Source organism: Bacillus rossius, chromosome 1 (genome assembly GCF_032445375.1).
Source record: "Bacillus rossius redtenbacheri isolate Brsri chromosome 1, Brsri_v3, whole genome shotgun sequence".
NCBI lineage: Eukaryota > Metazoa > Arthropoda > Insecta > Phasmatodea > Bacillidae > Bacillus > Bacillus rossius.
In genome coordinates this window covers 104,842,163-104,867,780 of record NC_086330.1, presented here as the reverse complement: position 1 = coordinate 104,867,780, position 25,618 = coordinate 104,842,163, and the positions used below count along the sequence as shown (strand labels likewise).

At 35.4% G+C, this 25,618-nt stretch overlaps 1 protein-coding gene across 3 annotated transcripts; it reads left to right on the top strand.

Moving 5' to 3' along the window:
- The first annotated feature begins 206 nt into the window (after positions 1-206).
- On the top strand, positions 207-25,268 carry LOC134541343 (uncharacterized). Of its 3 annotated transcripts, XR_010076617.1 has the most exons (6): positions 226-577; positions 5,185-5,305; positions 8,359-8,610; positions 20,338-20,917; positions 22,297-22,488; positions 24,445-25,268. XR_010076617.1 is itself a non-coding variant. In XM_063384776.1 (5 exons), the coding sequence occupies exons 1-5, from the start codon at positions 401-403 to the stop codon at positions 24,843-24,845; spliced, it is 1,143 nt and encodes a 380-aa protein (XP_063240846.1). In that variant the 5' UTR covers positions 232-400; the 3' UTR covers positions 24,846-25,268. The 3 variants fall into 3 exon arrangements, 2 of the variants coding, with proteins under 2 accessions (XP_063240838.1, XP_063240846.1); XM_063384776.1 differs by lacking the exon at positions 20,338-20,917 and having other exon boundaries at positions 232-577; XM_063384768.1 differs by lacking the exons at positions 20,338-20,917; positions 22,297-22,488; positions 24,445-25,268 and having other exon boundaries at positions 207-577; positions 8,359-16,198.
- The last annotated feature ends 350 nt before the right edge of the window (positions 25,269-25,618 follow it).

The following is a 25,618-nucleotide window of genomic DNA, read 5'->3' as shown; positions in this document are numbered from 1 at the left end:
TTCATTATCTATTAAAATATTACCGTCATTACCAAATGTAGCCATCGTCAAAGTCGCGCCAAAACAACCAGCAGACGACTTGCCCTCGCAACTCTTCCTCGAGAGGAGGAGCATCGAGAGCATGACCTAAATGACTTGAGAGCAACTTGCCCCCGCGAGTAAAATGACCATCCGCCAAACTGCTTCCGGAAAAGGGCCCCGAGAGTTGACAGGTCAAAAAGAGTCCTCGAGTCAAACAAACCTTATTTGTGTGGTTGCTGACGCTTGCTGTATGCTGTTCTACGGAATATGAAAATTTAAACAAACAGCTTGTGAATTCTTTTTTAAAAATCAAATTTGAAAATGTGTTACAATATATAAGATCTGAACTTCGTGTGTTTCGGTTTTAAGGGGATGAATTATGGATAGAAGAGACGTTATTTCTTTGATCCAGTATTTTGATAATGGAGATGAAGAGTTTTTATGGAGCTCGTCCAACGACTCGGATAGTGGAAGTGAGGCAGAAATTTTTGGTGCTGTCTCCGAAGCTTTATGCCTTGCTAAAGGTCGCAATGATCCTAACAATTTTCTTGCTAAGGTTTGATATTGTTTATAAATATTAATCTGAGTAAATTAAAACGGTATATGTTAGTATTTTTTTTTTTTTTTTTTTAATTTTGGGGTACAATCCTCTTGTATACTATAAGATACATAATAAAAATAATGGGAGGTAATCTACGGATTTTTGCGGACGACTTTGGAGTATAAAACGGTGGAGAATGTGGGAAACCTGCATGGTTTTCAGGACAGGCTTGAGCACTCGTCAATGAAGAACAAGATGGCTGTTATTGTAACAAGAAAAAGTTTTTAGATTTACGAGGAGTACAGTATTAAATTAAGTTTATTTTGGAAGGGGCAGGAGACATGGGAGGATCATAAGTACAAAGTGTATAATACTACAGAGCAAAATGTGATGGGGTAAGTAGATACAGTGGGTGGTAAAGAAGGGAGGGAAGAGGCTAGGGCTGATTGACAGGATGTTGCAGAGAAGGTAAATGAAAAGGCTTATGCCATGTTGGTTAGGCCAATGATGAGTATGTGCCACAGCAGTCTGGGACCTGTACCAGGCGACAGAGCTAAGGGAATCAAGAAGCTGTTAACTTCAATGCTGTTGCTCCCTGCTGCTCTCAAGAACTTACCCTTGAAGGGTGGTATTAAGGCTTTAGTCACGAAAGATACTCATGTAGAATGACACTCACTAGGTGACAACTGATTTACTTATGGTTGAAATTCACTTTTGATTGATACAAACATTAAAACAACAAATATCTGTAGGGTCTATAAACTTAGTAAGGTCGTCGCCAAATATGGAAATATGGAACGGATCAGACTTGCGCGAGACACCTGAAAAAGATTTTAAGATAATGTCTGTCACAACTACCAAAAGTGAAATAAAATATTATGAATGTCTCACATTGCACAAAATACTTACAATGCTTTGAGCCGCTCGTCTCGGACTAACAGTCTCTGCGGTCCTTAATCTTGACCTCTCAACGTGAAGTATCCTGATTCACATGTTAAAATTTTGTTATAAGATTAAATAACATACAACAAGCAGTTTATCTTTTAATATCTCCCATAATATTTACTTTTAGGTCCATCTGTCTCTCATTTAACTTAATATTCTAAAATGTTTATAATTATTGCTTTTTCTTCTAACATGGTTCCTTATTCTGGATCTTCAAAATTTTAAGATACAGAAAGAAGTAAATTTAGGGTTGTTAACTATGTTATTGCTCAAGAATTGTTAATGAACAAGTGGTTGATTGATAATATTTTTTGTTCAGTTTTCCTAATTAATTTTCATAATCCCATTATTCAGTTCATGAAATGCGGTCCATACAAATATATACCCAGTGTACTTTAACAGAAAAAGCAGATGGACCAGCATTAAACTATGACATGTTTACGAATAATTCTCAAGGAAACTGGTATCAGATAAATCCAAGATTCACTAGTGCATAGTCTTGGTGAGAAAACCAGATATATTATTCAAACCTAGCATGGTGGACAAGACTCAGTTTTCATCCTAGCAACATGTATATTAATTATAAGGTCTTAGAAGAAAAAAAAAAGCTGTTATATAATCTGAAAACTAAAATTAATAAGGATGTGTAGGTAACATTTGCATGGATCTCTAGAACAAAACTTTTCAAAACTGCACTGGGAAGTATTTTTAAGGAAGAAGCAACTACATAATCAACAAAATACAAATTTAATCAAAAGACCACATAACCATGAACATCATTAATGACTTCATTAGTTCAGAGACAGTTGTCATATCTCAAACCAATTGAATCAGGTATTTGCAGAAGGTCGCATGTCCAAAAACATGAATTGTGAGAAAAACACAAAAAACTGGTTTGCATGTGGCCATATAATTCTAGCATTAAATGGAATTTTGTATACACACCATAATACTACAGAAATGATGGCACATGATAATAATTGTGTTACATCGTAAAATAACATATGTACAAATATTTAAATCTGCTGGACTTATGCCCTTTTACAAATATAACCCTAAACTGTCACTGGCATCACTTCTGAAAATGAAACAAAAATGTTACTCTATGTATTTAAGAGATATAATAATTGAAAACACATGTTAGCAATGAATGATATTAGTTCTGGAAACAGTAGGTAGCACTTAGTGATTGTCCATTGTGACTGGCAAACGAAGCACATCTTCATAAAATGCTATAGCTTCTTCACTTACTGTAACGTACTGCTTACATTTCGCAATATCGAGGAGTTTTTCCTTCCTGATTGCAACATGTCCTTCTGGATATGCGTGTCTTGTTGGTAGTGTAGGGATGTCATTTTTGTATGGGAGGCTTAGGTAAAACGTATGCCGAATAAGTCCATTAATATGTTCGCTCACACTTACAGTACCTTTTGCATCTGATGTGTATGTACAGTCATAATATTTGGAAATAGTGAAGTGTTCCTTTCGATCTCTTGGTACTTCTCGTTTGGATGTTTCTAACGAGGTAGCTGTTCTTTTATAACACGAAGGCCACCATCCCTTAAAATCTAGGATATCGTACGAGTCAACCATTTTCACTTCAAAGTTGTTTTTGGCGGAAGAGCTGACAATGATTTCTACATACTCTTTAGGAGTATAAATTCTATCAATGTGTTTGATAGCTCTTTTAACAACTGCAAAATTCCTGTCGCATGGCAGGTATGAATGTCCACGCTGTGGAAAGTACTGGTGGATGTTCTGAAATCTGCCTGTATCAGTTAAAGCCATCATGAACCGTGAAACTGTATTATTTCGGTTTTGACCAGGGCAGCCGTCTGAGAATACATGTAGTTCTCTAACATTTGACTTAATGTACGTCGCAATATAATCGAGAATGAATGAACACACCTCGTTTGGTCCTTTGTGTGCTTGGCCTTCGTGATAAATATAAAACACTGACTTCCCAGTCCTCAGATCGTGAATGTTGCATACAAAAACCCACAATTGGCGCAAATAAAATATTTCTTGAACAGGAATATGTGGCAGTGGTACATTTTGCATGAAATCAATAACTATTCCTGCAATACTGTCATCTTTCGCACACATTTCTGTAACAAGTTTCATTTGATGGTGAAATTTGTTTGCTTTCCTAAGATGCACTAGTTTCTCAGTCTCCGCAACACCCTTCATACCAGCCGTCAGATGTGGATTCTTTAATTTGGCTGACAGTTGTTCACATTTCGAACACGTATCTACTTGCGGTTGGCCGAATGAAAGGGAAAAGTTGTCTCTGAAATATTTTGTGTAGTATTTGTAAGAGACTTTAGAAGTTGGATTCTGTTCTTTAAACATACCATACATTTTGGTTACATTGAGCCTAGCATCTAAATAAAATACATCTCTAGACGAGTAATGAGACTCATGTACCGGAAAGGATTCAATATGTTCGTGGATTTTTCTCAGCTCTTCACCTGCTATTTCTCTTCCATTTCTATGTTTTCCACGTTTTTCTTTTGGGATTTTACCTTGTGAAAGTAATGTACATAAACGGCGTACGCGTTTTGCCGTAATACCATGTAAGGCAATAAAAGCATTGCGGCAAACTTTGATCCTTTCAGAATCACATACTACATTATAAATGAAAGAATTTGCCTTTGTTGAGCCCTCACCACTTCGGGGTCGCCTCCGCTGAATAGGTACTGATTGGATTAATCCTTGGAGGTAAATATCTTGCTCATTCTTTGTGTCGTAGCCATTTATCCTTTGGATCACATCAATTTGCTGGTACTCAGTAAAATGTCCAAAGCACCGTTTCTTGCAGCTGTAAGAAACATAACATATTTTATTAGAACAAATTAATAATCTTACAATAGCACACACAAAAATGTCGAATAAACACGATGTTTTAGGTTTATACAATAATATAATGTTAATATCTTTACACGTAGGTTATGTTGGGTATGATTGCATTTTTATGTACTGAAAGGTTCACTTACTTGCATTGGGATCCCGTTTGTCTGGCACGAATTTCTTTTCCTGCATGGTTTGTGTGAGGCAAACCCTTTATTTTTGCCTTTTTTATCATATTTCGCTTATAACTATCATCATTTCTTACACCTTTTCGTTTCTTAGTACAGTTGCTATCCATTTTCGACTGTATGTGTTCCATTCAGAAAACAAAACAATGTTAACTAAATGTAAACAAAATAATTACGATAAAATGCCACTGTTGCCAACTGTTGTTCCTACAACCATAGAGGTTTTACTATATAGAGTGAAGCTTACATAACAAGAAATCATAAACATATTTTGCTTATTTGTATATAATGCTGTTACCACTCCATAAAATATTATCTCTATGAAGGAACCTCACAAATATTTCATTTGAAAAAAAGTATCAAGTCCACGACATATACTTTTCATTTTCAAAAGGTGCCATGTCCAGGACATGAGACCTTTTGCAAATTCCCTAAAAATTCATAGTGCATTTAACTGTGCTTAATGTATTGGACTTTGGACCTTTTCCTGCTGAACAGATAGCCCTTACTTCATAGATCATTTTCATGGTTATAACTCATTTTCGCTAAAAAGTGGACTTTGTACCTTTTGCAAATTCCTGATTCAATTATGAATTATAATATTTAAGTGTAACCTGAAAAAAAATTTTACTTTTTCAGATTGTACCAAATTTATCAGAAGAAGAATTCATAATAAACTTCAGAGTGTCACGGGCACTAGTACTGAAACTATCAAAAAAATTCCTGAAATCTGAGCAATACAGTACACTTCGAGTACCACGTAAGGCATCATTGCAATATTTTATTTATGTATGCATAGTTATTTATGTGATTTTTGAGTTGTCGTGACATTACAAATAATTATCGGCCTCAAGTTATTTTGTAATTATTTTAATGCACGTGTATTTGTGCATGTACCTATTTTGTACATTTTTATTTAAATATAAATAGATTTTAATGTAAATATAATTAATTACAGTGAAACTATGTTATGAATTTTTCAAGAAACAGTTTTCAAAAAAACATCTCTTGTGCAAAAACTTCTTAGATGGGAAAAGAAAAAAAAAATTCTCCTTCAAATTTTGTTTCAAGTATACACTAAGAAACTTACAAATATTAAAGTTATCTAATGATAAGTAGGGCCTTAACGATCAAACAATAAAAAGTTTAAATTTCTTATTAAAAAAAATATTTCTTACTTGTATATATTGTTGAATGAAAACAAAAAATACAAATTGAGGTTTATTTGAAAAATTTCTGAAAGAGAATTTACACATTTAACACATGTTTTAATTTTTTGTTTAATACCACTTTTAGTTGACACCATATTACTAATAAAAAAATAGTCTAAATTAAAAATATTTCTATGGCAAAAATCCTAAAATAAATTGACAACGAAGACTGACCCAAACGTGAGACAGAACTATCGTAGTACCTTTGAATATATATACTGTATAGAAGTCGCGAGTGGATAGGATTTACTCTACGTCTTTCAGAAGCGTATGATGAGCAGCTTGGGAACTTCACCGCTGCAGTGCGCTGCCGTAACGCCCTGTATCATCTTAGTTGTTATTTACACGTTAGAGCGCAGCGCTGTCACCCGCTGTCATTCCCAGCACCCCTCATCCATCATTCACTGCAGCTCAAGGTCGTTCAACGGGAGGGGGAAGGGGTGTTTGAAGAGTTCGACACTTGTTCGCTAGGGACCACAACAAGTCGATGCCCTAGAGATGGTGGCGATTGCGGCGGTGAATTAACCAACTACCTCAAAACCGTATTAGAATTTTTAACCTGGGCTGGCGACTTCTATACAGTATATATATTCAAAGGTAGTACACACTCACCATGAAAGAGTGTGAGTCATCAAATATAGTTTACTCGGCACCACACAGAGCAAGCATGCTGCATGCACTTGCCGGGCTATCAATATTGATATTCGACTATGTGCTTGCATACTATACAGGCAGCGGAACCAAACATTATGCCAACTAGCACTGGCTATATTTTCATATGCGCTACACAGCGGAGATGGAAAGATGAAGGTTGACATGGGGTTGAACATGGGCATGTTGGAATTGAAGGTTTCCAACAGTGGTGCATCTGCAAGGGCCACAGAATTTTCGATACAACTAACCTATTTCTCAATATTAATCTATTACTAACTAAACACACACATACCTGAAGCAACAACACATCATCACCATACATACAATTGTAGAAATATTCAATCAATACAAAATCTTCAAAATATTAATTTCTGTAGTCTTTCATAGCAGTGAACAGAAGTTGATGAACTTGAAGAATGATGATTCAGTCCTGTAGTAGTAAACGTTAGAGTTATTTTAAAAGCAGCGAATCTTCATCTAGCTAATCATCTATTACTATTTACATTCTTCAATCTTGATCCGTAGATATTCCTTTGAATTCGGTGTAGGACTTTAATTAATAAACTATATTATCACATAAAAAATGACAGTTTTATCAGCCTTCTAAATTCAATATATCTTCCAAAACTCAATTTTCTTAATAATCACTTTCATTTCCTTTTTCCCTGCTCTTGTTCTAAAACTAACATTTTATTACAAAGAGTATTTAACATACAAGTTTCCACAGAGATTTTATGCACAAGCATAGAGTAATGCTGTAATTTATAATTAAAGAGTATAACTGGTATTATCAACAAAAAAAATGACACTTATTAAATTGTCTATTGACAAAATACAGTACAATTTCATTACACCACATAACAAGCATTGAAGCTGTTAAAAAGCCAACAACATGTAATCTATATATGTTGACGACCAAGCCACCTTGTGTCCTGGCCTAAAGATAAATAGCGTCTTAGAAAAGAAAAAAATCCTTTAATTAAATAAAAATAATTAATTTACGTGGTCCACCCCTCAAAACAGCTAAAAGAAGTTTAGAAAAGTTTATGTAAATGGCAGGTATTTAGAGTTAAGTTTTACCAAGTGATTAAGGCGACAAGGTTTAACAATTGGTTCCGGCTCCACGAGGCGATGACGATCAAATGACAATGAGATGAGGTGTCATGGCCGCAAGGGGAAGCTTCCCCAGACCTGCTTTTCCAACTGTCTGTTAGGTCATATTTGAATTTGTGCCGAAGGTTAAACAAATTAAACCCTTTAAAACATACATATAATTTTAAGAAACAAATTTGAATAATTACTGAAATCACGGCAGTATTTATAAAGTTTAATTAACATCCCTCTGAGCGGGGTACTTTCAGTACACTCGGCACCTGGTCCAACTTCGTTCTTAAATTTTGAAAATAAACACTGGGTATCAACTAATAATCAAAATGTACAATAAAATTGATAAAAATAGCAGAAAACTATAGTGGATGTGGCATCAACTCTACCTTCACCTCTTGCAGTAGCGGACTAGCAGAGGCACGCTAGCGGGAGGTTTGAAATTTATGGCGGGCCATAGAGGGAAGGGGGCATGAATCATGGCGAGACACATCACGCTTGGGGGAGCGGTAGCCTGGGTCACATCAAGATTTGAAAAACTAATTTACACATTGGAAAACTTTGTACTTATGTTAATTAAATAAGTAAATAGTAAAAGAACTATCCTAGCGAATAAAGTATTTAAACTTTTTATATTTTATAAGGGAAACAAAGAGTTTGGGCAACTTCTTGCTTGGGAAAAAATAATTATATCTTAGGGAGAAAATGGCAGGACTGAAACATTTGACTGTGTTAGACGGGAAATTGTATTGTGTGGGAACATCGTAGAGTTTTACTGTATATTAACAGTGAAAATTACCAACAAGGGTTGTCGGGCCTTAGAATAATGTTTATCTTTCCGCAGAGTATGTAGACACTGCAATCTCGCCAGATAAGCACATCCTCACATTCCTGTGGTTCGCTGGGCATAACCACCCTTTTCGCTGCATGGCTGACAAGTTCAAGATGAGTCTGAGCTCCTTGCATGAAGTGGTGTCACGAGTGCAAGCCTTCTTGGTCAGCATGGCTGACAAAGAAATTTCATGGCCTTCCAAGGATGAAAGACATGAAATAATGAGGCATTTTGAAGACGATAAAGGAATCCCACGTGTAGTAGGTACTGTATGTTGACCATTTGCATCCTGCTGTGTCTGTTTGAGTTACCACAAATATTTCCAGCAGCACAGGCTAGCACATGGGTAACCGTAACAATAATGCTTGTCAGAAATGTAGCCATAAGGTTGCAAGATTAGTCTTTTAGAAAGTGTTTTACTTTCTTATTCTTCAAGTAGGTTCATAAAATTGCTGCACAGTTAGCTGTTAATCTTTAGTTTTTGTAAGAATAAAGATATATGACACGTATTCCTATAGACAAGATTTTATGATTTTATTTTTAAAATAGAGTTCTGTGTTATTGTTTTTATTTTTTATTCATAAAGGTAGCACATTATTCAATAAATATGACACTTAAATGTTTCATGATACTTATTTCACCAAAACAGTGTCATTTTGACTGATACATGATGCACTTTCACAATTTAATAATTTGTATTAAACTAGTCGTAACTACATGGAACAATAAAAATAAATCTGCAAGTATTTATGTGTTTGAAAAATGTACTAATTTCATAATGTAAAAATGAGATCAAAATACAGTTAGAGGATAAAAATAGAAACATTTATTCCCGGTATATGTAGTACATACATTGTGGTACAAACTTCATACTAAATAAATTAAATTCATTAAATGTAATATATTAAAATTACATATTTTTGATTTGAGTATTGCTGATTAATTTCATGATTTTAATTGTATTTTGATGCTTTATGGTGTATTAACTTGCAGTTTGGTGTTATGTGGTATATTGACATGTTTTTCAGTGTTATATGGTATATTGACACCTTTTCTAAGTTTTTTCAATTTTATCGCAATTCACAGTATAATCCGGGCCCTTCTTATGCCATAATATAAATCAGAACATTCTATCTAAAGCAGGTTAGTATGAAAATTGTGATCAAATAGATCAGTTGAAGATGGTCAAGAATACTTGAATATTGATTATTTAAAAAAGGTTTTGGGTTAATGTTTGCCTCTTTTGCCACAGTCATAGCATAGTGTAGCATAGGGCCGCTGACAGGTATTCCCTTGTTTCTCGTGATTTTAAACCACTGAGTTAATGCTTGATCAACATTTTCTTGTCGTGATTTTTGAAGCCTCTTCGGTTTCAAAACATTTGAATTGAACAATTGTTTAATCCGGTTCTTGTTTTTGAAAATCATTGAGATTGTCGAATGACCCACGCCAAATTCCTTTGCGAGAGAAGAGTTTGATTCTCCATTTTCTAATCTGCATATAATTGCACCTTTCTCCTCAATCGTAAATGCTTTACGGTGTTGAGATGACATTTTTTCCACATGATATCACAAACAACAATGCGTGACCTTCAACTGTCAATTACTCGCTGAGGTTCAAAACAAAAACGAGCGACATGCCACGTCATCGGGAATTAACGAACATTGCCGAAGGTATAAAGAATCATGTTGGTCATTATAATTGGACATAATTTATTAAAAATGGGTCACTGTAAGCAAAGTCATTATATCCAACTTATTTACAAAGAATTTTATATGAAAACCGAATTTTGTTGTGTTATTACGTCATAATAGGCGGTTCGTCAATATAGGCGAAGTCATAATAAACGGATTCTACTGTAGTTATTTTACTCAGTCCTAGCTTTGATATTTACTAAACAAATTTTCTGTATGGTGTCAGTATTTCAACAGTGAGTATTATTTATTGTTAATTAATAAAAATTGTTTGATCAATAATTATTGATATCCTAAGCTGTTATTTTGAAGTGAGTAATAATTTTATTAATTAATATTTATTTATAAAATTGTCTTCTTTCTTTCTCTGCCGTTTTACCCGTTACGATGTACTTACAAGTCGAGGTTTGAATTGCCAAAGAATTTTCACTTCTATCACATGTACTGAGCTACACGTGCTCTTTTTTATCTTTGTTTTAATCAAAACATATTTTTTAAATTTAAATTATTAAAATTGGTTTATTAGTTAACAAGTTTTAATTTTACAGGTTTTAGAAAAGTAAAATTTTGGTACATTTTATCATTTGGAAAACAAAAATGTGCACACGATAATTTACAGTATATTATTGTTACATATTCTTTTTAATTACACATTGATATGTAATCAATAGAAAAATAAAAAAAATAAGGGGAAAAAAATTGTTACAACATTTTAAAATAATTTTTAGTATAAACATCAAAAAAGTATCCTTAATTTGCCAAAATTGAAAAATATATATTTCTATACAAACTAAGCCAGTTAGATGAGGTTTTCAGTGTTCGTTAGTTTCTTTCCGGAACAAAAGAGTGCTGTCTCACTGGTTCAGTTTGTATGGAAAAAGAATATATTGTACAATTTGATTTCAAAACTTCTTCTTTGTTTTAATTTTTCTTTAAAGTACATATTAATACAGGAGAATCCCGTTATAGCGAACACGGTAATAGCGAGAACACGGCTATAACAAGGTCTTTTTGAGGAATTTACGGCGTGATCACGTGAAGCGCGCTTTGGTTATTTGTCTGCTTTATCTCCACCCCTCTCGCTCGCCACTAGACATCTTGCCGTTGACACCTGTCACATCCTTCAGCCTTGCAGTCGCCACCTAAGTGTGTGGCTTTAAAAATAGAATCCTGTTTCTTTCTTTTATCAAACTTCCGCTTGGCTTCAAGGCCAAGGTATGCTCGACTCGAATAAACCAAGCCTTTGAATATACATATACTTAGGGGTATGCAAAATTAGCATTTGCGATAAAACAATTTTTTACGAGAATTTTGACATTTTAAAGCGAATAATCACGAATTTGCAATAAAATCATTTTTACGCGAATTTTAACAATTTATAATGAATAAACCCGATATCCACATTATAGGATACTATTTTTACGCGAATCTTAACGTTTGAAAATTAATAAACCCGATATCCATAACTATTTGATTAAACTATGCTAAAAATACGTACTTCTGACGAAGTCCGTAACGTAGGCCTAACCTAGTGCAGAATTAGTAAACACAATACGGCCGCCATAATTCAACTGGAGTACGATGCGCTGCTTCCTCTCACCTGCGAACATGTGACGATTTTTTTAGTATTTATGGTAAGAAAAACTGTGTAAACATGTACAGAGGCGAAATTGAATATTTTGAATAACTTGAACGATGTAAGCAAAGACGTGAGTATAGTTTGATACACTTGTACACAAAACATCAAACAAATACGCAGTAGCTACACAACACGTCGTTACTCGCTGAGCTCACACAATGATGCAATCAGCAGTAGCAGTGCAGCTGGCAGCCGGTAGGTGCGCGCGCAGTCACGCTCACGCACACTAACACGAAGTCACAACAAAACAAAGCTGTTTACGGCCGTGCCTGCGCGTGTTTGAATACGACAAACTTGTAAACGGTATGAATTGAACTTGCGTGGCGTGGTAGTTGTGCTCTGATACTTACGTGGCGTAGGCCTACATACTTATCCGAAGTAATAAATATTTTTAACAAAAATGCGTTAATTTACCGTGATTACTTTTGTTGACAAAAATGCCGAAACCTGTAGTGACTGCCAAACAACGGGCCGGAGAGTTTTCACAACACGGTTTGTATGCAAGCGATGGAAAAACCATTTTCTGTCGTTTTTGTAATGTGTCTGTGACATGGGACCGCAAAGACTCGTGTGCGAAGCATATTGGCAGTGAAAAACATAAGAAACGGGCAACAGAAAGTGTTGCTGAGCAAAGTGTAAAACGGCAGTGTTCGATATCGGCATCTTTCAGTAACATTGCAAAGAAGACAGATTTCAAGACTAACTTCATCAAGGACACCACAGAGGCTTTCATTAAAGCAAATATACCTTTACAAAAACTTGATAATCCCAACATTAAGAAATGGCTCGATAAGTACATAGAAGGAGCTGGTGATTTGGCAAATGCACGTACTTTGAGAGAAAAATGCGTGGAAGACTTGGCACACCAGCGAGTAGAAGACCTAAAGAGAGTCCTGAAAGAGAAACGAGTGAATGTGTTTTGTGATGAAACGACAGATCGTATGGGAAGATGTGTGTTTGTTGTTTTATTTCGTTTTTTGTTGATGATTTTGATAAGCCACAAATTGTTGTGGGTGGTTTACATTTTTTAGCTGCAGCTAATGCAACTACATGCACAAGAGCAATTGTTGATTCCTTGCATAAGTACGACATCAAATATGACAATGTGAGATCCTTAGTTACAGACTCTGCAAGGTACATGGTTAAGTGCAGCAAAGCTTTGGAAATCATTGTTGGCGATCATTTACAGTATGTGCAGTGCTGGCCACATAAACTCAATCTTGTTGGTGGGGTGTGGATCAAAGAACTGTCCGAGCTGAATCTTACAGTTGTTAAGGTAAAGAACATTTTTTTGAATACTAGGAAGAGGCGACACCTGTACGCAAGTTTCCTAGAAGAGAAATACGGAGAGAAACGACCTTTGTTCCCCATTCCTGTAATTATTAGGTGGAACTCTTGGTTCACATCTGTGTTTTACCTTGCAGATTATTTGCTTGATATTGCTGACTTCTGCCAAAAAGATGAGATCAAAGTGCTTCAGAATGCTGGTGTAGAATACTTCAGTGCCATCAGCAAACAGCATCTGGCAGTTGTTCATGTACAAGCAATTTTCGTAAAGGAGCATGCCAAGGAATTGGTGGATTTGATGCTAAAGTTGGAGGGTTCATCATATCCAACTTCACATTTGCTACACGGTGAACTGGAGCATCTCAAAGAATGCTACACAGCTGTTTCAAATGGTGTTTACTTTGATAACACCCAAAGTGCACTAGAGTCTCTTTCCCCAACTAAGGCAGCAGAAGCAAAACTGTCACTTCAAAGAGTAGTTTCACAAGCCCAAGCAAAGTTGACTTCTTTAATGGCACAGGATCCCAGCAAAAAAATGTTCGAACACCTTAAAGTATTGGATCCAAAATATATCATCCTAGCAACAGTAAACCCAAGCCTGATTGAAAATATTAGAAATATTTTTGGATTTACTTCACTGGATACTGAAGAAATAACTTCAGGTTTCTGTCATTTGCAAGCGGCACTGAACCAGCAGGTTTCAGAAAGTAATCGCCCAGACATTCTCACAGCTTTAAGAGTTGTGAAATTAACGAGGCCAGATTTTGCGACCAAGTGTTTCGAAGCGATTTGGTTCCCTTGTGCCAATGTTGACTGTGAACGGTTCTTGTCTTCGTACAATACAGTGTTGACGGATAGAAGAACAACGCTCACAGAGTCAAAACTTGCAACAATGGCCATATTTTCTTTTGAAGATTTGAGCTGTGAATAACTTTGTGAGCGTAGCCTACTTACTGTATTGTTTTTAATTGATATTCATTTATTTTAAGTTAACTTTTATTTTAAATAGTGTTTGCTGTGTTGATTAAGTGTTGTAATAATTTTGAAGCAGTAAGTTCCCAGATTGCCAATGCTTTGAAGTGAACAATTCAGTTAGTACAGTAAGTATTTAAATAAGAAATGAGAAATGACTTCATACTTCTCCAAATACTGGATATTCAATTTCAATTATACCTCTTTAATGTCATCTTTTTTAATATTAAGTAGTTAGTATTTGGTGTGTATTAAGTGTTAAAACAACTTTCACGACACTTGAGATATGAAATTGGTATTACTGTTATCCATTTTGGTAGTCAAAATAACCTCCCTTTCAGAGAAAAATAACATAAATTTTCCAGAAAAATAACCTCTAATTCAGTGAACAAATAAACACGAAAAGTGCATACCCCTACATATACTTGTACACATTTCTTATTGTTATTATTTATAAAATACACGAAATCTATTTTTTCCCGCCATTAAACATAACAATGTACACTTTTTTTTAAATATAAATGCTCTTAATTAATTTGTTGGGACGTTTTCATTAACGAATAATAACATTGTTTATAACTATGTTAGGCCAAAAGTCAGTCACCTTTATACTTGTTGCTAATTGATCGCGTTAATAATACACAAATATTTATATACTTGTTTAGTATTATTTTAGTCGTGACACGTTTACAAACACGTCACGTTATTTATTTTACTATCTGACTAATAGTAGGCACTACTGTATTTATTTCCGAATCGCTAGGACAGTTTTCTTGTAACTTTTGTTTCAGTCAGTTGTGGGGGTATCTGTCCGGGAAGGGGGTGGTGATGGTTTTGAGTTTAATCCCAAATTTATTTTCAAAAAAAGTTTACAGGTTTCTTTAAATGAAAAAAAAGTATAGTTTTCCAGCGACTATTTCGTTTGAGGCGTACGTGCGTTGCCGCACTCCTGCTTTTTTTTGTAAGGAATTAAATTGTCGTGCTACACTAGCGCCGCCTGTTAGCAACATCCCGAACCAACATGGCCGCCAGCAGACAGCCCGCGTTGACAATAGATAGCAGGACAATGCTGCGTCGGCCGCGGACTGAGATGCTATACTTACGTGGCGTGGTAGGGTATTCTGGTTATTTTGACGCAATCGGTGATCACATCCGTACTTGTGGGGTATCATTTTAAAGAGGATTCACACATCTGCTCACAGAAATTAAGATTTCGTTAATATAACCTGTTATTTTCCAATTATACAGGTTTAAACACAATTTTTATGCTATTTTCGGCTAATTTTTATTTTTTGGGGGCCAAAATCTGTCCAATTCGTTTATAGCGAGGACACGGTTATAGCGAGGATCAAACCCGGAACCGTGACACCTCGCTATAACGGGACTCTAGTGTAGTTGTTAAAAAATATATAATACTAAGATTAAGATACCAGAAAATTTATTGTGTCTACATATTTTTCCACATAATTAAATGCACCAAAAGTCTACTTTTGTAAAACATGTAAAATTTCATAACTTGTAAACTAGTAAATCTATTTAAATATTTTAAATTTATACAAAACATGTATTGATGAAAACAACAGGTGGAAAACAGTATTATAAAAGACAGGGTTCCCAACGACCGGGAAAACAGGGAAAACAGAGAAAATTCAGGGAAATAGAAATGGGTCAAAAACACAGGGAAAACTCAGGGATATTTGTTGTGTGGCAATAACAGTGTGTGTATATATATATTTATATATATTGATTAATTCATGTATTACAAGCACATTTTTTCTTAAAAACAAAATTGGAAAGTTGGGGTGCGGGTCATACATGTAAATCAAAGTAATAGATAAGCCACGAGTCCCGGGAAAGTTTGGTTCACCATACAGCTGTGACGTGCCGAATTTCATGCTAGGCGTCCCCGGACCATGCCGAGCTGCGCCAAGCCAGTTGTAGAAAATGGCGGCACTGTAGTTCGTATACGTTTGGCCGTTTGTGTCATAACTATGAAGTATCCGGTACGCTGGAAACTTTTTGAAGATTGTTTAGTGAACGTATTTTCATTTATTTAGATGTATTTTTACAAAAGTGCTGCAGCTGTGGTGGTGGTTTTGTATCACTGTAATTTGTGTAGTTGGTAGTATTATGGTTTCATGAAGAGATTTTTGCCTATCAAACACATCAAAAACACCGCGAAAATAGTTACACATTGTGTTATTCTGAGTCAAGAGTTCTACAGAAGCAGTTAAATATATTTGAAATTTTTAGTCAATTATGAGAAGTGTTTTTTTTTTTTCAGAAGAAATCAACGGCGGTCCTCTTATTACTTTCTCATTAGAAATATAGGTTACGTGCTTTGGTGTGTGCTAGCACAGTTTCCTTAATTGTGCAATGAAAACACGGTGAAACTTGTGAGACTATGCGATTCAGTATCGAATGTGTTTTGCTACTCTACATTAGGCCTAGGCCTATTCTTGATAGTTTGAGTGGATAATTGTGTGACATTCACAATGTCTAAATTCAATCCTGCTTGGCTAGATGGATCACTGTTTCCTGACTGGAAAAAGTGGCTACGTCGTGTTGAGGGTGATGACAATAGTGCAAAGTGTATTTTGTGTAAAAAGGTATTTTCTTTGAGTAGTATGGGTAGGCAGTCTGTGAAGAGCCATAAAGAAGGGAAATTTCACAAACAGTTGGTTACTGCGAGCAGTATTTCTGCATCTATGTCAGCATACTTAACAAAGCCTTTAAATCACCAAGAAACGAAGGGATCAATTATTTGAAGTGTTTCCACAGCACCAAATTCTGAATTAGCATCCAGCACACCAGCATCCTGTTCATTGTTAACTGGATCATCATCATCATCATCATTCAGTGCTCTCAAAGAGGCATCTTCAGGTATGGTAAATAAAATACATTTTCAGGGAGACAGTAATGTCAGAAAGGCAGAAATATTGTGGGCATTACATGTTGTTATGAAAAAAGACAGTTTTAATAGCCAACAAGGAATAAGCAATTTGTTTGCTAAAATGTTTCCAGATAGTTCCATTGCACAAGAAATGCAGCTTAGTAGTACCAAGACTGCATACTTAGTTACTTATGGACTTCCCCCATATTTTTTCCACAAACTTACAGATGAAATCAGATCCACAAAATACATTGTTGCATGCTTTGATGAATCCTTCAATAGGGTATAAAAGGTACAACAAATGGACATAGCAGTACGTATATGGGACGTCAACAAAAATTAAGTAATGACCAGGTACTGAAATTCTTCATTTTTAGGCCATTCTACAGCTGATGATCTCTTAGAAGGGTTTCAACAGGAACTAAAGGATGTGGAACTATCCAAAATTGTACAAGTATCCATGGATGGACCGAATGTCAATTGGTTGTTCATGAAAAAATTGAAGGCAAAAACTAAGGTGTGCGAAGATGATCCAGATATATTAGACCTGGGATCTTGTGGTCTCCGTGTTGTTCATGGTGCCTTTCAAATGGGTTTTAGAAAGACCGGGTGGGATGTTGTTCAATTTTTAAGGGCCATATATTCTGTGTTCAAAGACTCACCTGCTCGACAATCAGACTTCAGACAAGTTACAAGTTGCAGTGTTCTTCCGATAAAATTTTGTGATTGTCGGTGGTTGGAAAATGTCCCAGTGTGTGAGAGAGCAATACAAATTTTTCCTCACTTGAAAAATTTTTTTAAGACCAGTAAATTACCTGCTACATATTCTGTTGAGAAAGTGAAGGATTGTTTGAGGGATCCTTTGTTGCTAGCAAAGGGTGCGTTCACAGAGAAAGCTGGTAGCAAGTTACTTGTTCCTAGCGCTTGCTCTCAGCGCTTTCAAGGGCTTGTGGTTAGTGTTGGGTGTTCACAATAAAAGCTTAGTAAGCTTTCAAATCTCATTGCGATAAATCTTCCTCTAGTGATAAAGAATATTGTTTTTACTAGAAAATGTAGATTTAAAAGTCTGAAGACATGTAATTAAACGCGGTATAGGAAGATTTGGTGAATACCACCATCTGTTTCCTCAGCTAAAACTGGACAAGGTGAGATTTTTATCTTGTGTGAGGATGGAGTTGAGGACGTTCAATTATATCCTCAAGAAAATTGAAACTAATTTGGACAAATGCTGGGGAAACTGGCATAAGCAACCAATTCATCCCGAAGAACGGTTAGTTATTTGTTTGAGGTAAGTCTTGGTTGATAATAATTATTTTTAGGAACCATTTACTATATAATAATTTTAATAGTTTTTACTATGCACTATAAGATAAAACTACTATTTATATGTGGTTTGTATTATATTACATTACCACAGTTACAATAAATTCTTTCAAATAATAATTTGTAGGTTAATATAAACACATTAAAATGTTTGCATTTTATCTTTGAGGAAATGTCTATTATGGATCTTGAATTGTTAAGAAAATCTGCACTTATATCCTCAGATCAATTGAATTAATTAAAGTACCACAAAACACAACATAGTTGGAGTTTCAATTGTTTATTAATATAAGAATGTAACAATGAGTAAATTAAAGGAAACACAAACAGTTGTGAATTTAAATATAATATGCATGTTGTTGGAAATATTTACTGTTTCCTACACGCATAAAAACTCCTTAACTAGTTATTTTTATTTGAGATTTAATAATTGGTCAAGTCCGTGAAAATCCTCATTTGCAGAAATTGGTGTTGCCTCATATTCATCCATGGATGAGCTCTGGTTAAAAGTGCCACAAGGTGAAAATTGAGTGCTGTTTCTAGGTGTAGATCCAACACTGTATGACATGGAGTATGCAAATTGCTGAACAACTTCCTGAATCCTTGCACGAAATGGAAAAATCTGTTCCGGACGAATTTTTCTGACATGTGGTAAAAGCGTCTTGAAGAATAATGAATGCTTGTCTTCGGGTTCCTTTTCTTCTTTATTATTCCTCTTTTGTGTTAAAATTTCTAGTTTTTTTCTCTCGATTTCCAGCATTGACGACATATACTAGTCATCAGTTCTTCTACGTTTGATTCGATCCATTGTATGTTTTCTAATGTTTTGTGTTTGTGGAATTCCGCAAACACGATCAGCTATTGTGGATATATAGTCATTATCCAAGGAATTATCTTGCTGGGGCTGAACTACTACCACATCTTCAGACCCAATAACTTCTTCCTTGTCGCCTATATCTGGAGAGTTCCTCTGCTTTTCAATATCTTCAAAAGTATCTGGGCTTTTGAGTGTGGAACAGTTACCTGAACTTTGTTGAGGTCTAACAATTTTTTTAAAAAAAAACAAAGTGCTTTGAAATACTGCCACTTACACGTAACTATTTAATCTCCTCTAGCTCCAAATTTGGGACGAGTCATCTTTGACAGCTCAGTGTAATATTGATCTCGTAAATATTTCCACGTCTTCTTCAGCACATGTTCTGAAATAATAAATTTGCTTACCTTCAATGTTCATTTCCAAAGCTATCTCCTTCCAACACTTCTATACGTAAACTCTATTCGCATTTTGTTTGATACGTTTGTCCCAAATAGGTCCTCTTCTAAACACTTGTGAAATAATTTCATCGACATCCATGTTGACTGTACAAGTAGTTGTCAGCGACTGAATGCTACCGGCGCCGAAAAACAAGTATCAACAGGTTCTTGCTTGCCGTTCAGCGCTTGTAGCAGGCGCTTGCAAGTCGGAACAAGCTTTCTCTCTGAACACACACACTTGATACCATTAAAACTTTTTCTCGCGCCGGTCAGCGCTTGTCGGCGCTTGTTAGCAAGCGCTTGCAACCAGCTTTCTTTGTGAACGCACCCTAAGCTGAGTTTTTTCCTGACAATGGCTTCTTCACTTGAACCATTTTTAAAGAAGTTCCAAACATCGAAACCAATGTTACCATTTCTGCATAAGGAATTGGAGGACTTGCTAAGAGAGTTGCTGGGACGTTTCATTAAGATAGAAATTTTGAAAGCCAAGACAACTGCATATCAGCTTATTAGTATTAATTTGGACGATGCAAGTCTGGGACTTCCACTCTCAAAGTTGAAAATTGGATTTGCTGCAAAGCATGAGTTAGGTGTGGTTGATGTAAAAGAACTTAAGAAACAAAGGTTCCTAACAGAATGCAAAACATGCATGGTTCAGATTGCCAAGAAACTTGTTGAACGTAGCCCAATAAAATACAGAATGGTTAAAGCTTCTTCTTGTTTGGACCCTAGAAAATTGTTGGACAAACAGGAAGAGTGTAGGACAAGCATGGATACATGTTTGCAAATTCTTATATCTGCCAAGCACCTAACTGCTCTTCAATCTGATAGAGCTAGTGTTCAGTTTACCAAATTTGTTACTAATATCAATTCTGACAAACTTGCATCATTTCATGTACACAATAACAAATTTGACACTTTTTTTGCAGATATGTTGAGTAGAGAAGAACAGTTAAAAGATATATGGCTTGTAGTGAAAATTATATTAATTCTCTCACATGGTAATGCTTTTGTGGAATCTGGATTCTCCATCAATAAGGAGATGCTTGTTGAAAATCTCCATAAGGAATCTTTGATTGGCCTGCGACGAGTTCGGGATGGAGTTAATAATGCTGGTGGTGAAAATTGTATTCAAGTAGATCAGGAAATGAAAAAAAATGCCAGAGGAGCAGCTTCAAGGTACAAAGGTGCCCTGGAGAAAAACGTTAAAATGAAGAGGACGAGAAGTTGGACAGATATTGTAAGGAAGAAAAAAAATGCAAGACTGTAGAAATTCAAGAGCTGCTAAATAAAGAACTGGAAATAGAGAAACAAAACGAGCATTTAGAGATGAAAATTTAAAAAAAAATTAAGAAAAATATGTAATGGGCTAGAATAACCAGTACATATTTGTAATATTTTGTGAATGTACATTGAATATGCAAGATACCTAAACATTTTTTTCCTATGCAGCAGAAGTGGTATAACATTAGGCCTATGTATGTCTAAATGTTCACAGAAATTTAGCAGGTAATAAAATAGCTGATAATACCTTTATGTTAGTAGCATAGGTATGCCTGTATATTATGTAAAATTGTTCTTGTTGTGATTAGTTTATTGCATTATTATTTTTTAATTTAGCACTGGGAAAATATATTATAGGACAGGGAAAACTCACGGAAATTTACTGAAACAAGTTGGTGGGAACCCAGAAAGATTTCACCAGAATTTTTAAAAATAGGAACTTTTGTACGAATTTCGCAGTAGTGGCCCTAATCTTTCAGATAACTTCATAAACTTCTTAAAGCTGGAATTGGCTCCTTCTCTATTTGTTTTCATACACACAAGTTACAGAGAGAGGTATCTCGGTGGTAGGAAATTGGATTTGCATTCCAAGTTCTAGTCCAGGTATTCTGAGTTCTGTTTTCCGTGGTTCTGTGAAACCACTTGATAGGACCTTGGGGAAAAAGAGGCCGGGGTTCTAAAACCCTGGGGCCAGGTAGAGTTTCCAGATTTTTTTTTTATGAGTTAAAATTATAAATCTACTGTTAATAGAATCAATGGGAAACCTTACAATTTATGCAATATGCACAGATCATATGGCCATAGTATCATTAAAAGTCCTTAAATATTTTCTGAATTGAGGGGTTTGAAAACCGGTACATTAAGTAAGTTACGAAAATTATTTGCCCTCAGGCTCTTAGTTTCTCTTGATGGGCCTGCCACTTGAGTGAATGCTGGGATAGTGTTTATCTCCAATAACATTCCTGCCAAGAAGACTAAATATTAGCACAAAACAAATTCACAGAAATGGTTGAACATTTTACATAACAGTTTTCCAAATGTTTCATGTCAAAGATAGGGTCTACTTTGATGGGATGAGAGAATGCTGGTGGTTATTGTATGTGGCTGCTAGTAGAGGAACAGGTTTGTTTCTCATGGTCAGCTGCGCAATATCTTTAAAAATATGTTTTCCTAGTCACTACATAGTCAGTTACCCAAGACTTAAGCTAGATTTATGAACTACGCAAGTAACGACAATGCACCACACAAACAACTCGCAAAACATCAACCCTACAACTTGCACTTATAGTTCTATCACAAATATTTTCAACAGATATTCACTTTTTGTAATATCATGGATTTAAAAAGTTGTGCAAGTGATGATATTCCAAAAATTTAATGTGTGTTGAAAATCATTTTAATAGAACAAATGCAAGGGAAGATTTAAGTTAAAATTTAAGAAATAGCCCTTATAAATAGTAATTATGGAAAAAAAAAAAAAACATCATGTGAGACTGAGCCTGAAGTTATTTAAGATGAGACACTATACCTGACTTGAGAACTTATCTCTTTTTTTTTATTATTCATTTTTTTATAGAGTAAGTTATAAAAAATTTAAATTTCAGGTGCTGTGGGCAAGACTCATATTATGATCAGCAAACCAAGTGTAGAATCATCCCTTTATTTACATGCTAAGGATTTCTACTCTGTTGTTATTGAAGCTGTTTGTGATCATAATTGGAAATTCAGACATGTAAATGTCAGTCACAGTGGTAGTTGTTACCCGCAGTTCGAAGAGTACAAGAATCTCCCAAATGGTAAGTTTTGTGATTAAAATTCTTTTGACAATATTGGAAAAAGAATGTTGACTTATACACACCTATCCCTCACTTAGCACGACTAATTTGTTTCTAAAAATGCTTGTGTTATTCGAAATCGGGTATTCTGAAGCATTAGTTTCCATAAATAGCAAGGCTAAATTATTTAATGTGTTCAAAAATTGTGTAGGAAAATATACTTTACGTAATATAAATGCGTTGAATAACACTCAACTAAAAATGTCACCATTTATCTGTATATGCCTTCCATCATACTTTGTATGACAAATACAACACAGCGTAATGGGAGATACGTGGTTATGTACTTTTATCATCAGTCGGCTAGCTGACTTGCCCGCCCGGACATGACCTTCAACTCACGTTGCGTACCTTTCCAAACCATCCTTTACTGATAGTGAAACCGATGTTACTGTACGGATAATTACATTTTAATTTTTCACAAATTAAAGGGCTTACTCGTGTATCACCACCTGGTTCACACCAATCCTGTCAGGCCAGTGATTATTTTTTTCATTGCAACATTCATTTAACAACCTTTTCCAAGTGAATCATTCTGTTCCTGTATCTAATGTCATATATATTCCCGCTAGAACAACCAACAGCATCAGACTTATATAAACTTTTGGTAAGAGTCCTTATTTCGTACAATTGTGCGCACAGTTGACTTGCTTAAAACTAAAGTGCAACCAACATAAGCGTGGCCTTCATCACAATCTGCGCGCCGTAACACTTCTAGTTTTGTCTCAAATACCTGAACACGATGCATTATGAGTTATCAAGCACGTACAGTTACCAGCAGCTGAATGGGCAGACGTTGCTTTTGTTTGAGTGAATTCCCTGCCACTGGCTAGACTGATTTCACGACCTGGTTTGTGGCTAGGCGACAACGGTATGGCATGGCGGCATACGTGCGGAAGTAAAACATTTGGTCCTTTACACCCCATAGCCGCAATTTAACTTGCCATAGATGATGTTTGTACAACAGCCAATAGCATAGATAAACCTGCACGCACATCTCTTCCCCTCTTGTTTGGCTAACTGTATCCCACGGCACATCTTTTGTTTGCAGAAGTTGAAACAAACTTCGTGGCGTCGTGCTAGACTTTTTTAATTTTTTTTTTTGCCTGCTGAGATTTCGTGCTAACTGAAATTTACAGACTTGCTATTCAAGACTGGGGCAGTAAAATTCACATGGTGCTAAATGAATCTGCGCAATCTGCAGACGTGTTAAGTGAGGGATTGGTGTACATGATACATATCTATGTTATGTTATTTTTTTAGGTGCTAGGACTAGTGGTGAGTATATACATGGTTTATAAAATAAGGTAGAATTTTTTAAATATATTTTTTGTACTCCTGTTGGGTGAGAGAGGGATGACTGAATCAGAGCAGACTGCTATACTTGAGAAACAGATCTGACAACTACGTCCCACAAGAGGAGCGGCAGAGAATGTGTTTGGAATGGTGAAATGGGAGCCCTGAGAAAACTAGCTGAGTCATATTGTCACTGAAAAAATTACCATGGTAAGAAATGTTGCTCTGTATTTGTGTCATCTGAGTTGGTATGAAACTTAAGTGATGTGGTCTGAAGTCTGTTGCTAGTACCATGTTTTTTTTTTATTTCTAGTGGAGGATAAGTTGTTATAGATCAGGTTTATTATTTTGATATAGATATTATAAACAGTATTTACAGGAGCTGTTTTCTTTTGCAAATAAAAGGCTGCTTAAAAAGGCATTTTTGAGTGGGTTTTGCATTACAAGCATGCATTACAAATATATATTAATGAAATAAATTTAGGTTAAATGTAACAATTTTCCAGGTGGGATCAAACCTGTAATTGTCAATACTCATTTGCAGTAAAAATAATGTTTAGACATTATAATATTTTAAGCTGGTTTGTTATTTTTTGAAATATGAACTTGTTCTTTCTTTAGGAACTTTTCTGGTGGGTGACAGGTCATATGCCAATTCTGACCATGTTATAACACCATTCTTAGATAATGGACACCTGAACGAAGCACAACTTTTATTCAACTCGTGCATGGATAAATACGTAGTGCATATTGAGGATGCCTTTACAGTGCTGAAACAACGATTCATGCATTTGAATCATGTGAAACTAAGAGGCTTTGAAAGGATTTCCCAGTTTGTGAAAGCTCTCTGTGTATTGCACAACATGGCAGACGTGGAAGACTTAAGATTATTTGCAGACAAGTCAGCAACTGTGAACTTGCAGCCACCGCCCACCAGTGTTGGGAATGTGATAAGTGGGCATTTGCGGAATGAAATTTGCAAGATAACTTTTGAAAAGTTCAGTCAGTCGCAACATAGATAAACACTGGGTAACTAAGAAACTGATACCCTGACACACAGGGATAACATTGATATGACAACAGGTCAGTTGAGTGAATATAATTTTAGAGATGGATAAAGTTTTTTTTCATAACAATTTGAGTTGAAAGTTCTGGTGAATGTTGAGTGTAAAATGCATCAATTATGAATGAGAAGGAAAGTGAGTAATCATGGGCAGGCATGCAAAAAAATTGCATTTACTGCAAAGTTGTCATTGTTTACCTGTAACCAAGTGTTTCCACATTTCAGTGTAACTTTGCTGACTATCCACAACTTATTTGGTGCAATGTCTGGAAAATTAAGGTACACTAAGGCTTCTCATGCAGAATTGAAGTGCTTTACACACCATGGTTGCCTTGGTGTGGTGTCATAAAGTACATAAAAAAAAAAGACAGCAATTTTAGAACATCTTGTTACTGACTAACAATTGGAGTACCTTTTTACCTGAATAAGCTATGCAAGCTTCATAACCCCTAATATTTTGACCATAACCACAAATATTTGTTGCTCACAGCAAACTTTTAAAAACAGATTTTGTGACCATATTTCAATTTCCATTTCCATAGTAATTATTCAAAATTAAAGTTTTTCTGTGAAACAAATAGCTTCTCCGGTACGTTGTCGATGTCTGCCAGTTATTTTTAGCACACTATTCTTGCCTAAAAGTACTATTAAATGTAATTGTATTTCCAATAAAGATCTTAATGTTAATGTGACCATAAAGGTACCAGGGAGTAAATATTTTATTTATGGATT

What these genes read in the sequence shown, in the direction of transcription:
- LOC134541343 (XM_063384768.1), top strand. Translation starts at nt 12,629, where the DNA reads ATGTGTGTTTGTTGTTTTATTTCGTTTTTTGTTGATGATTTTGATAAG.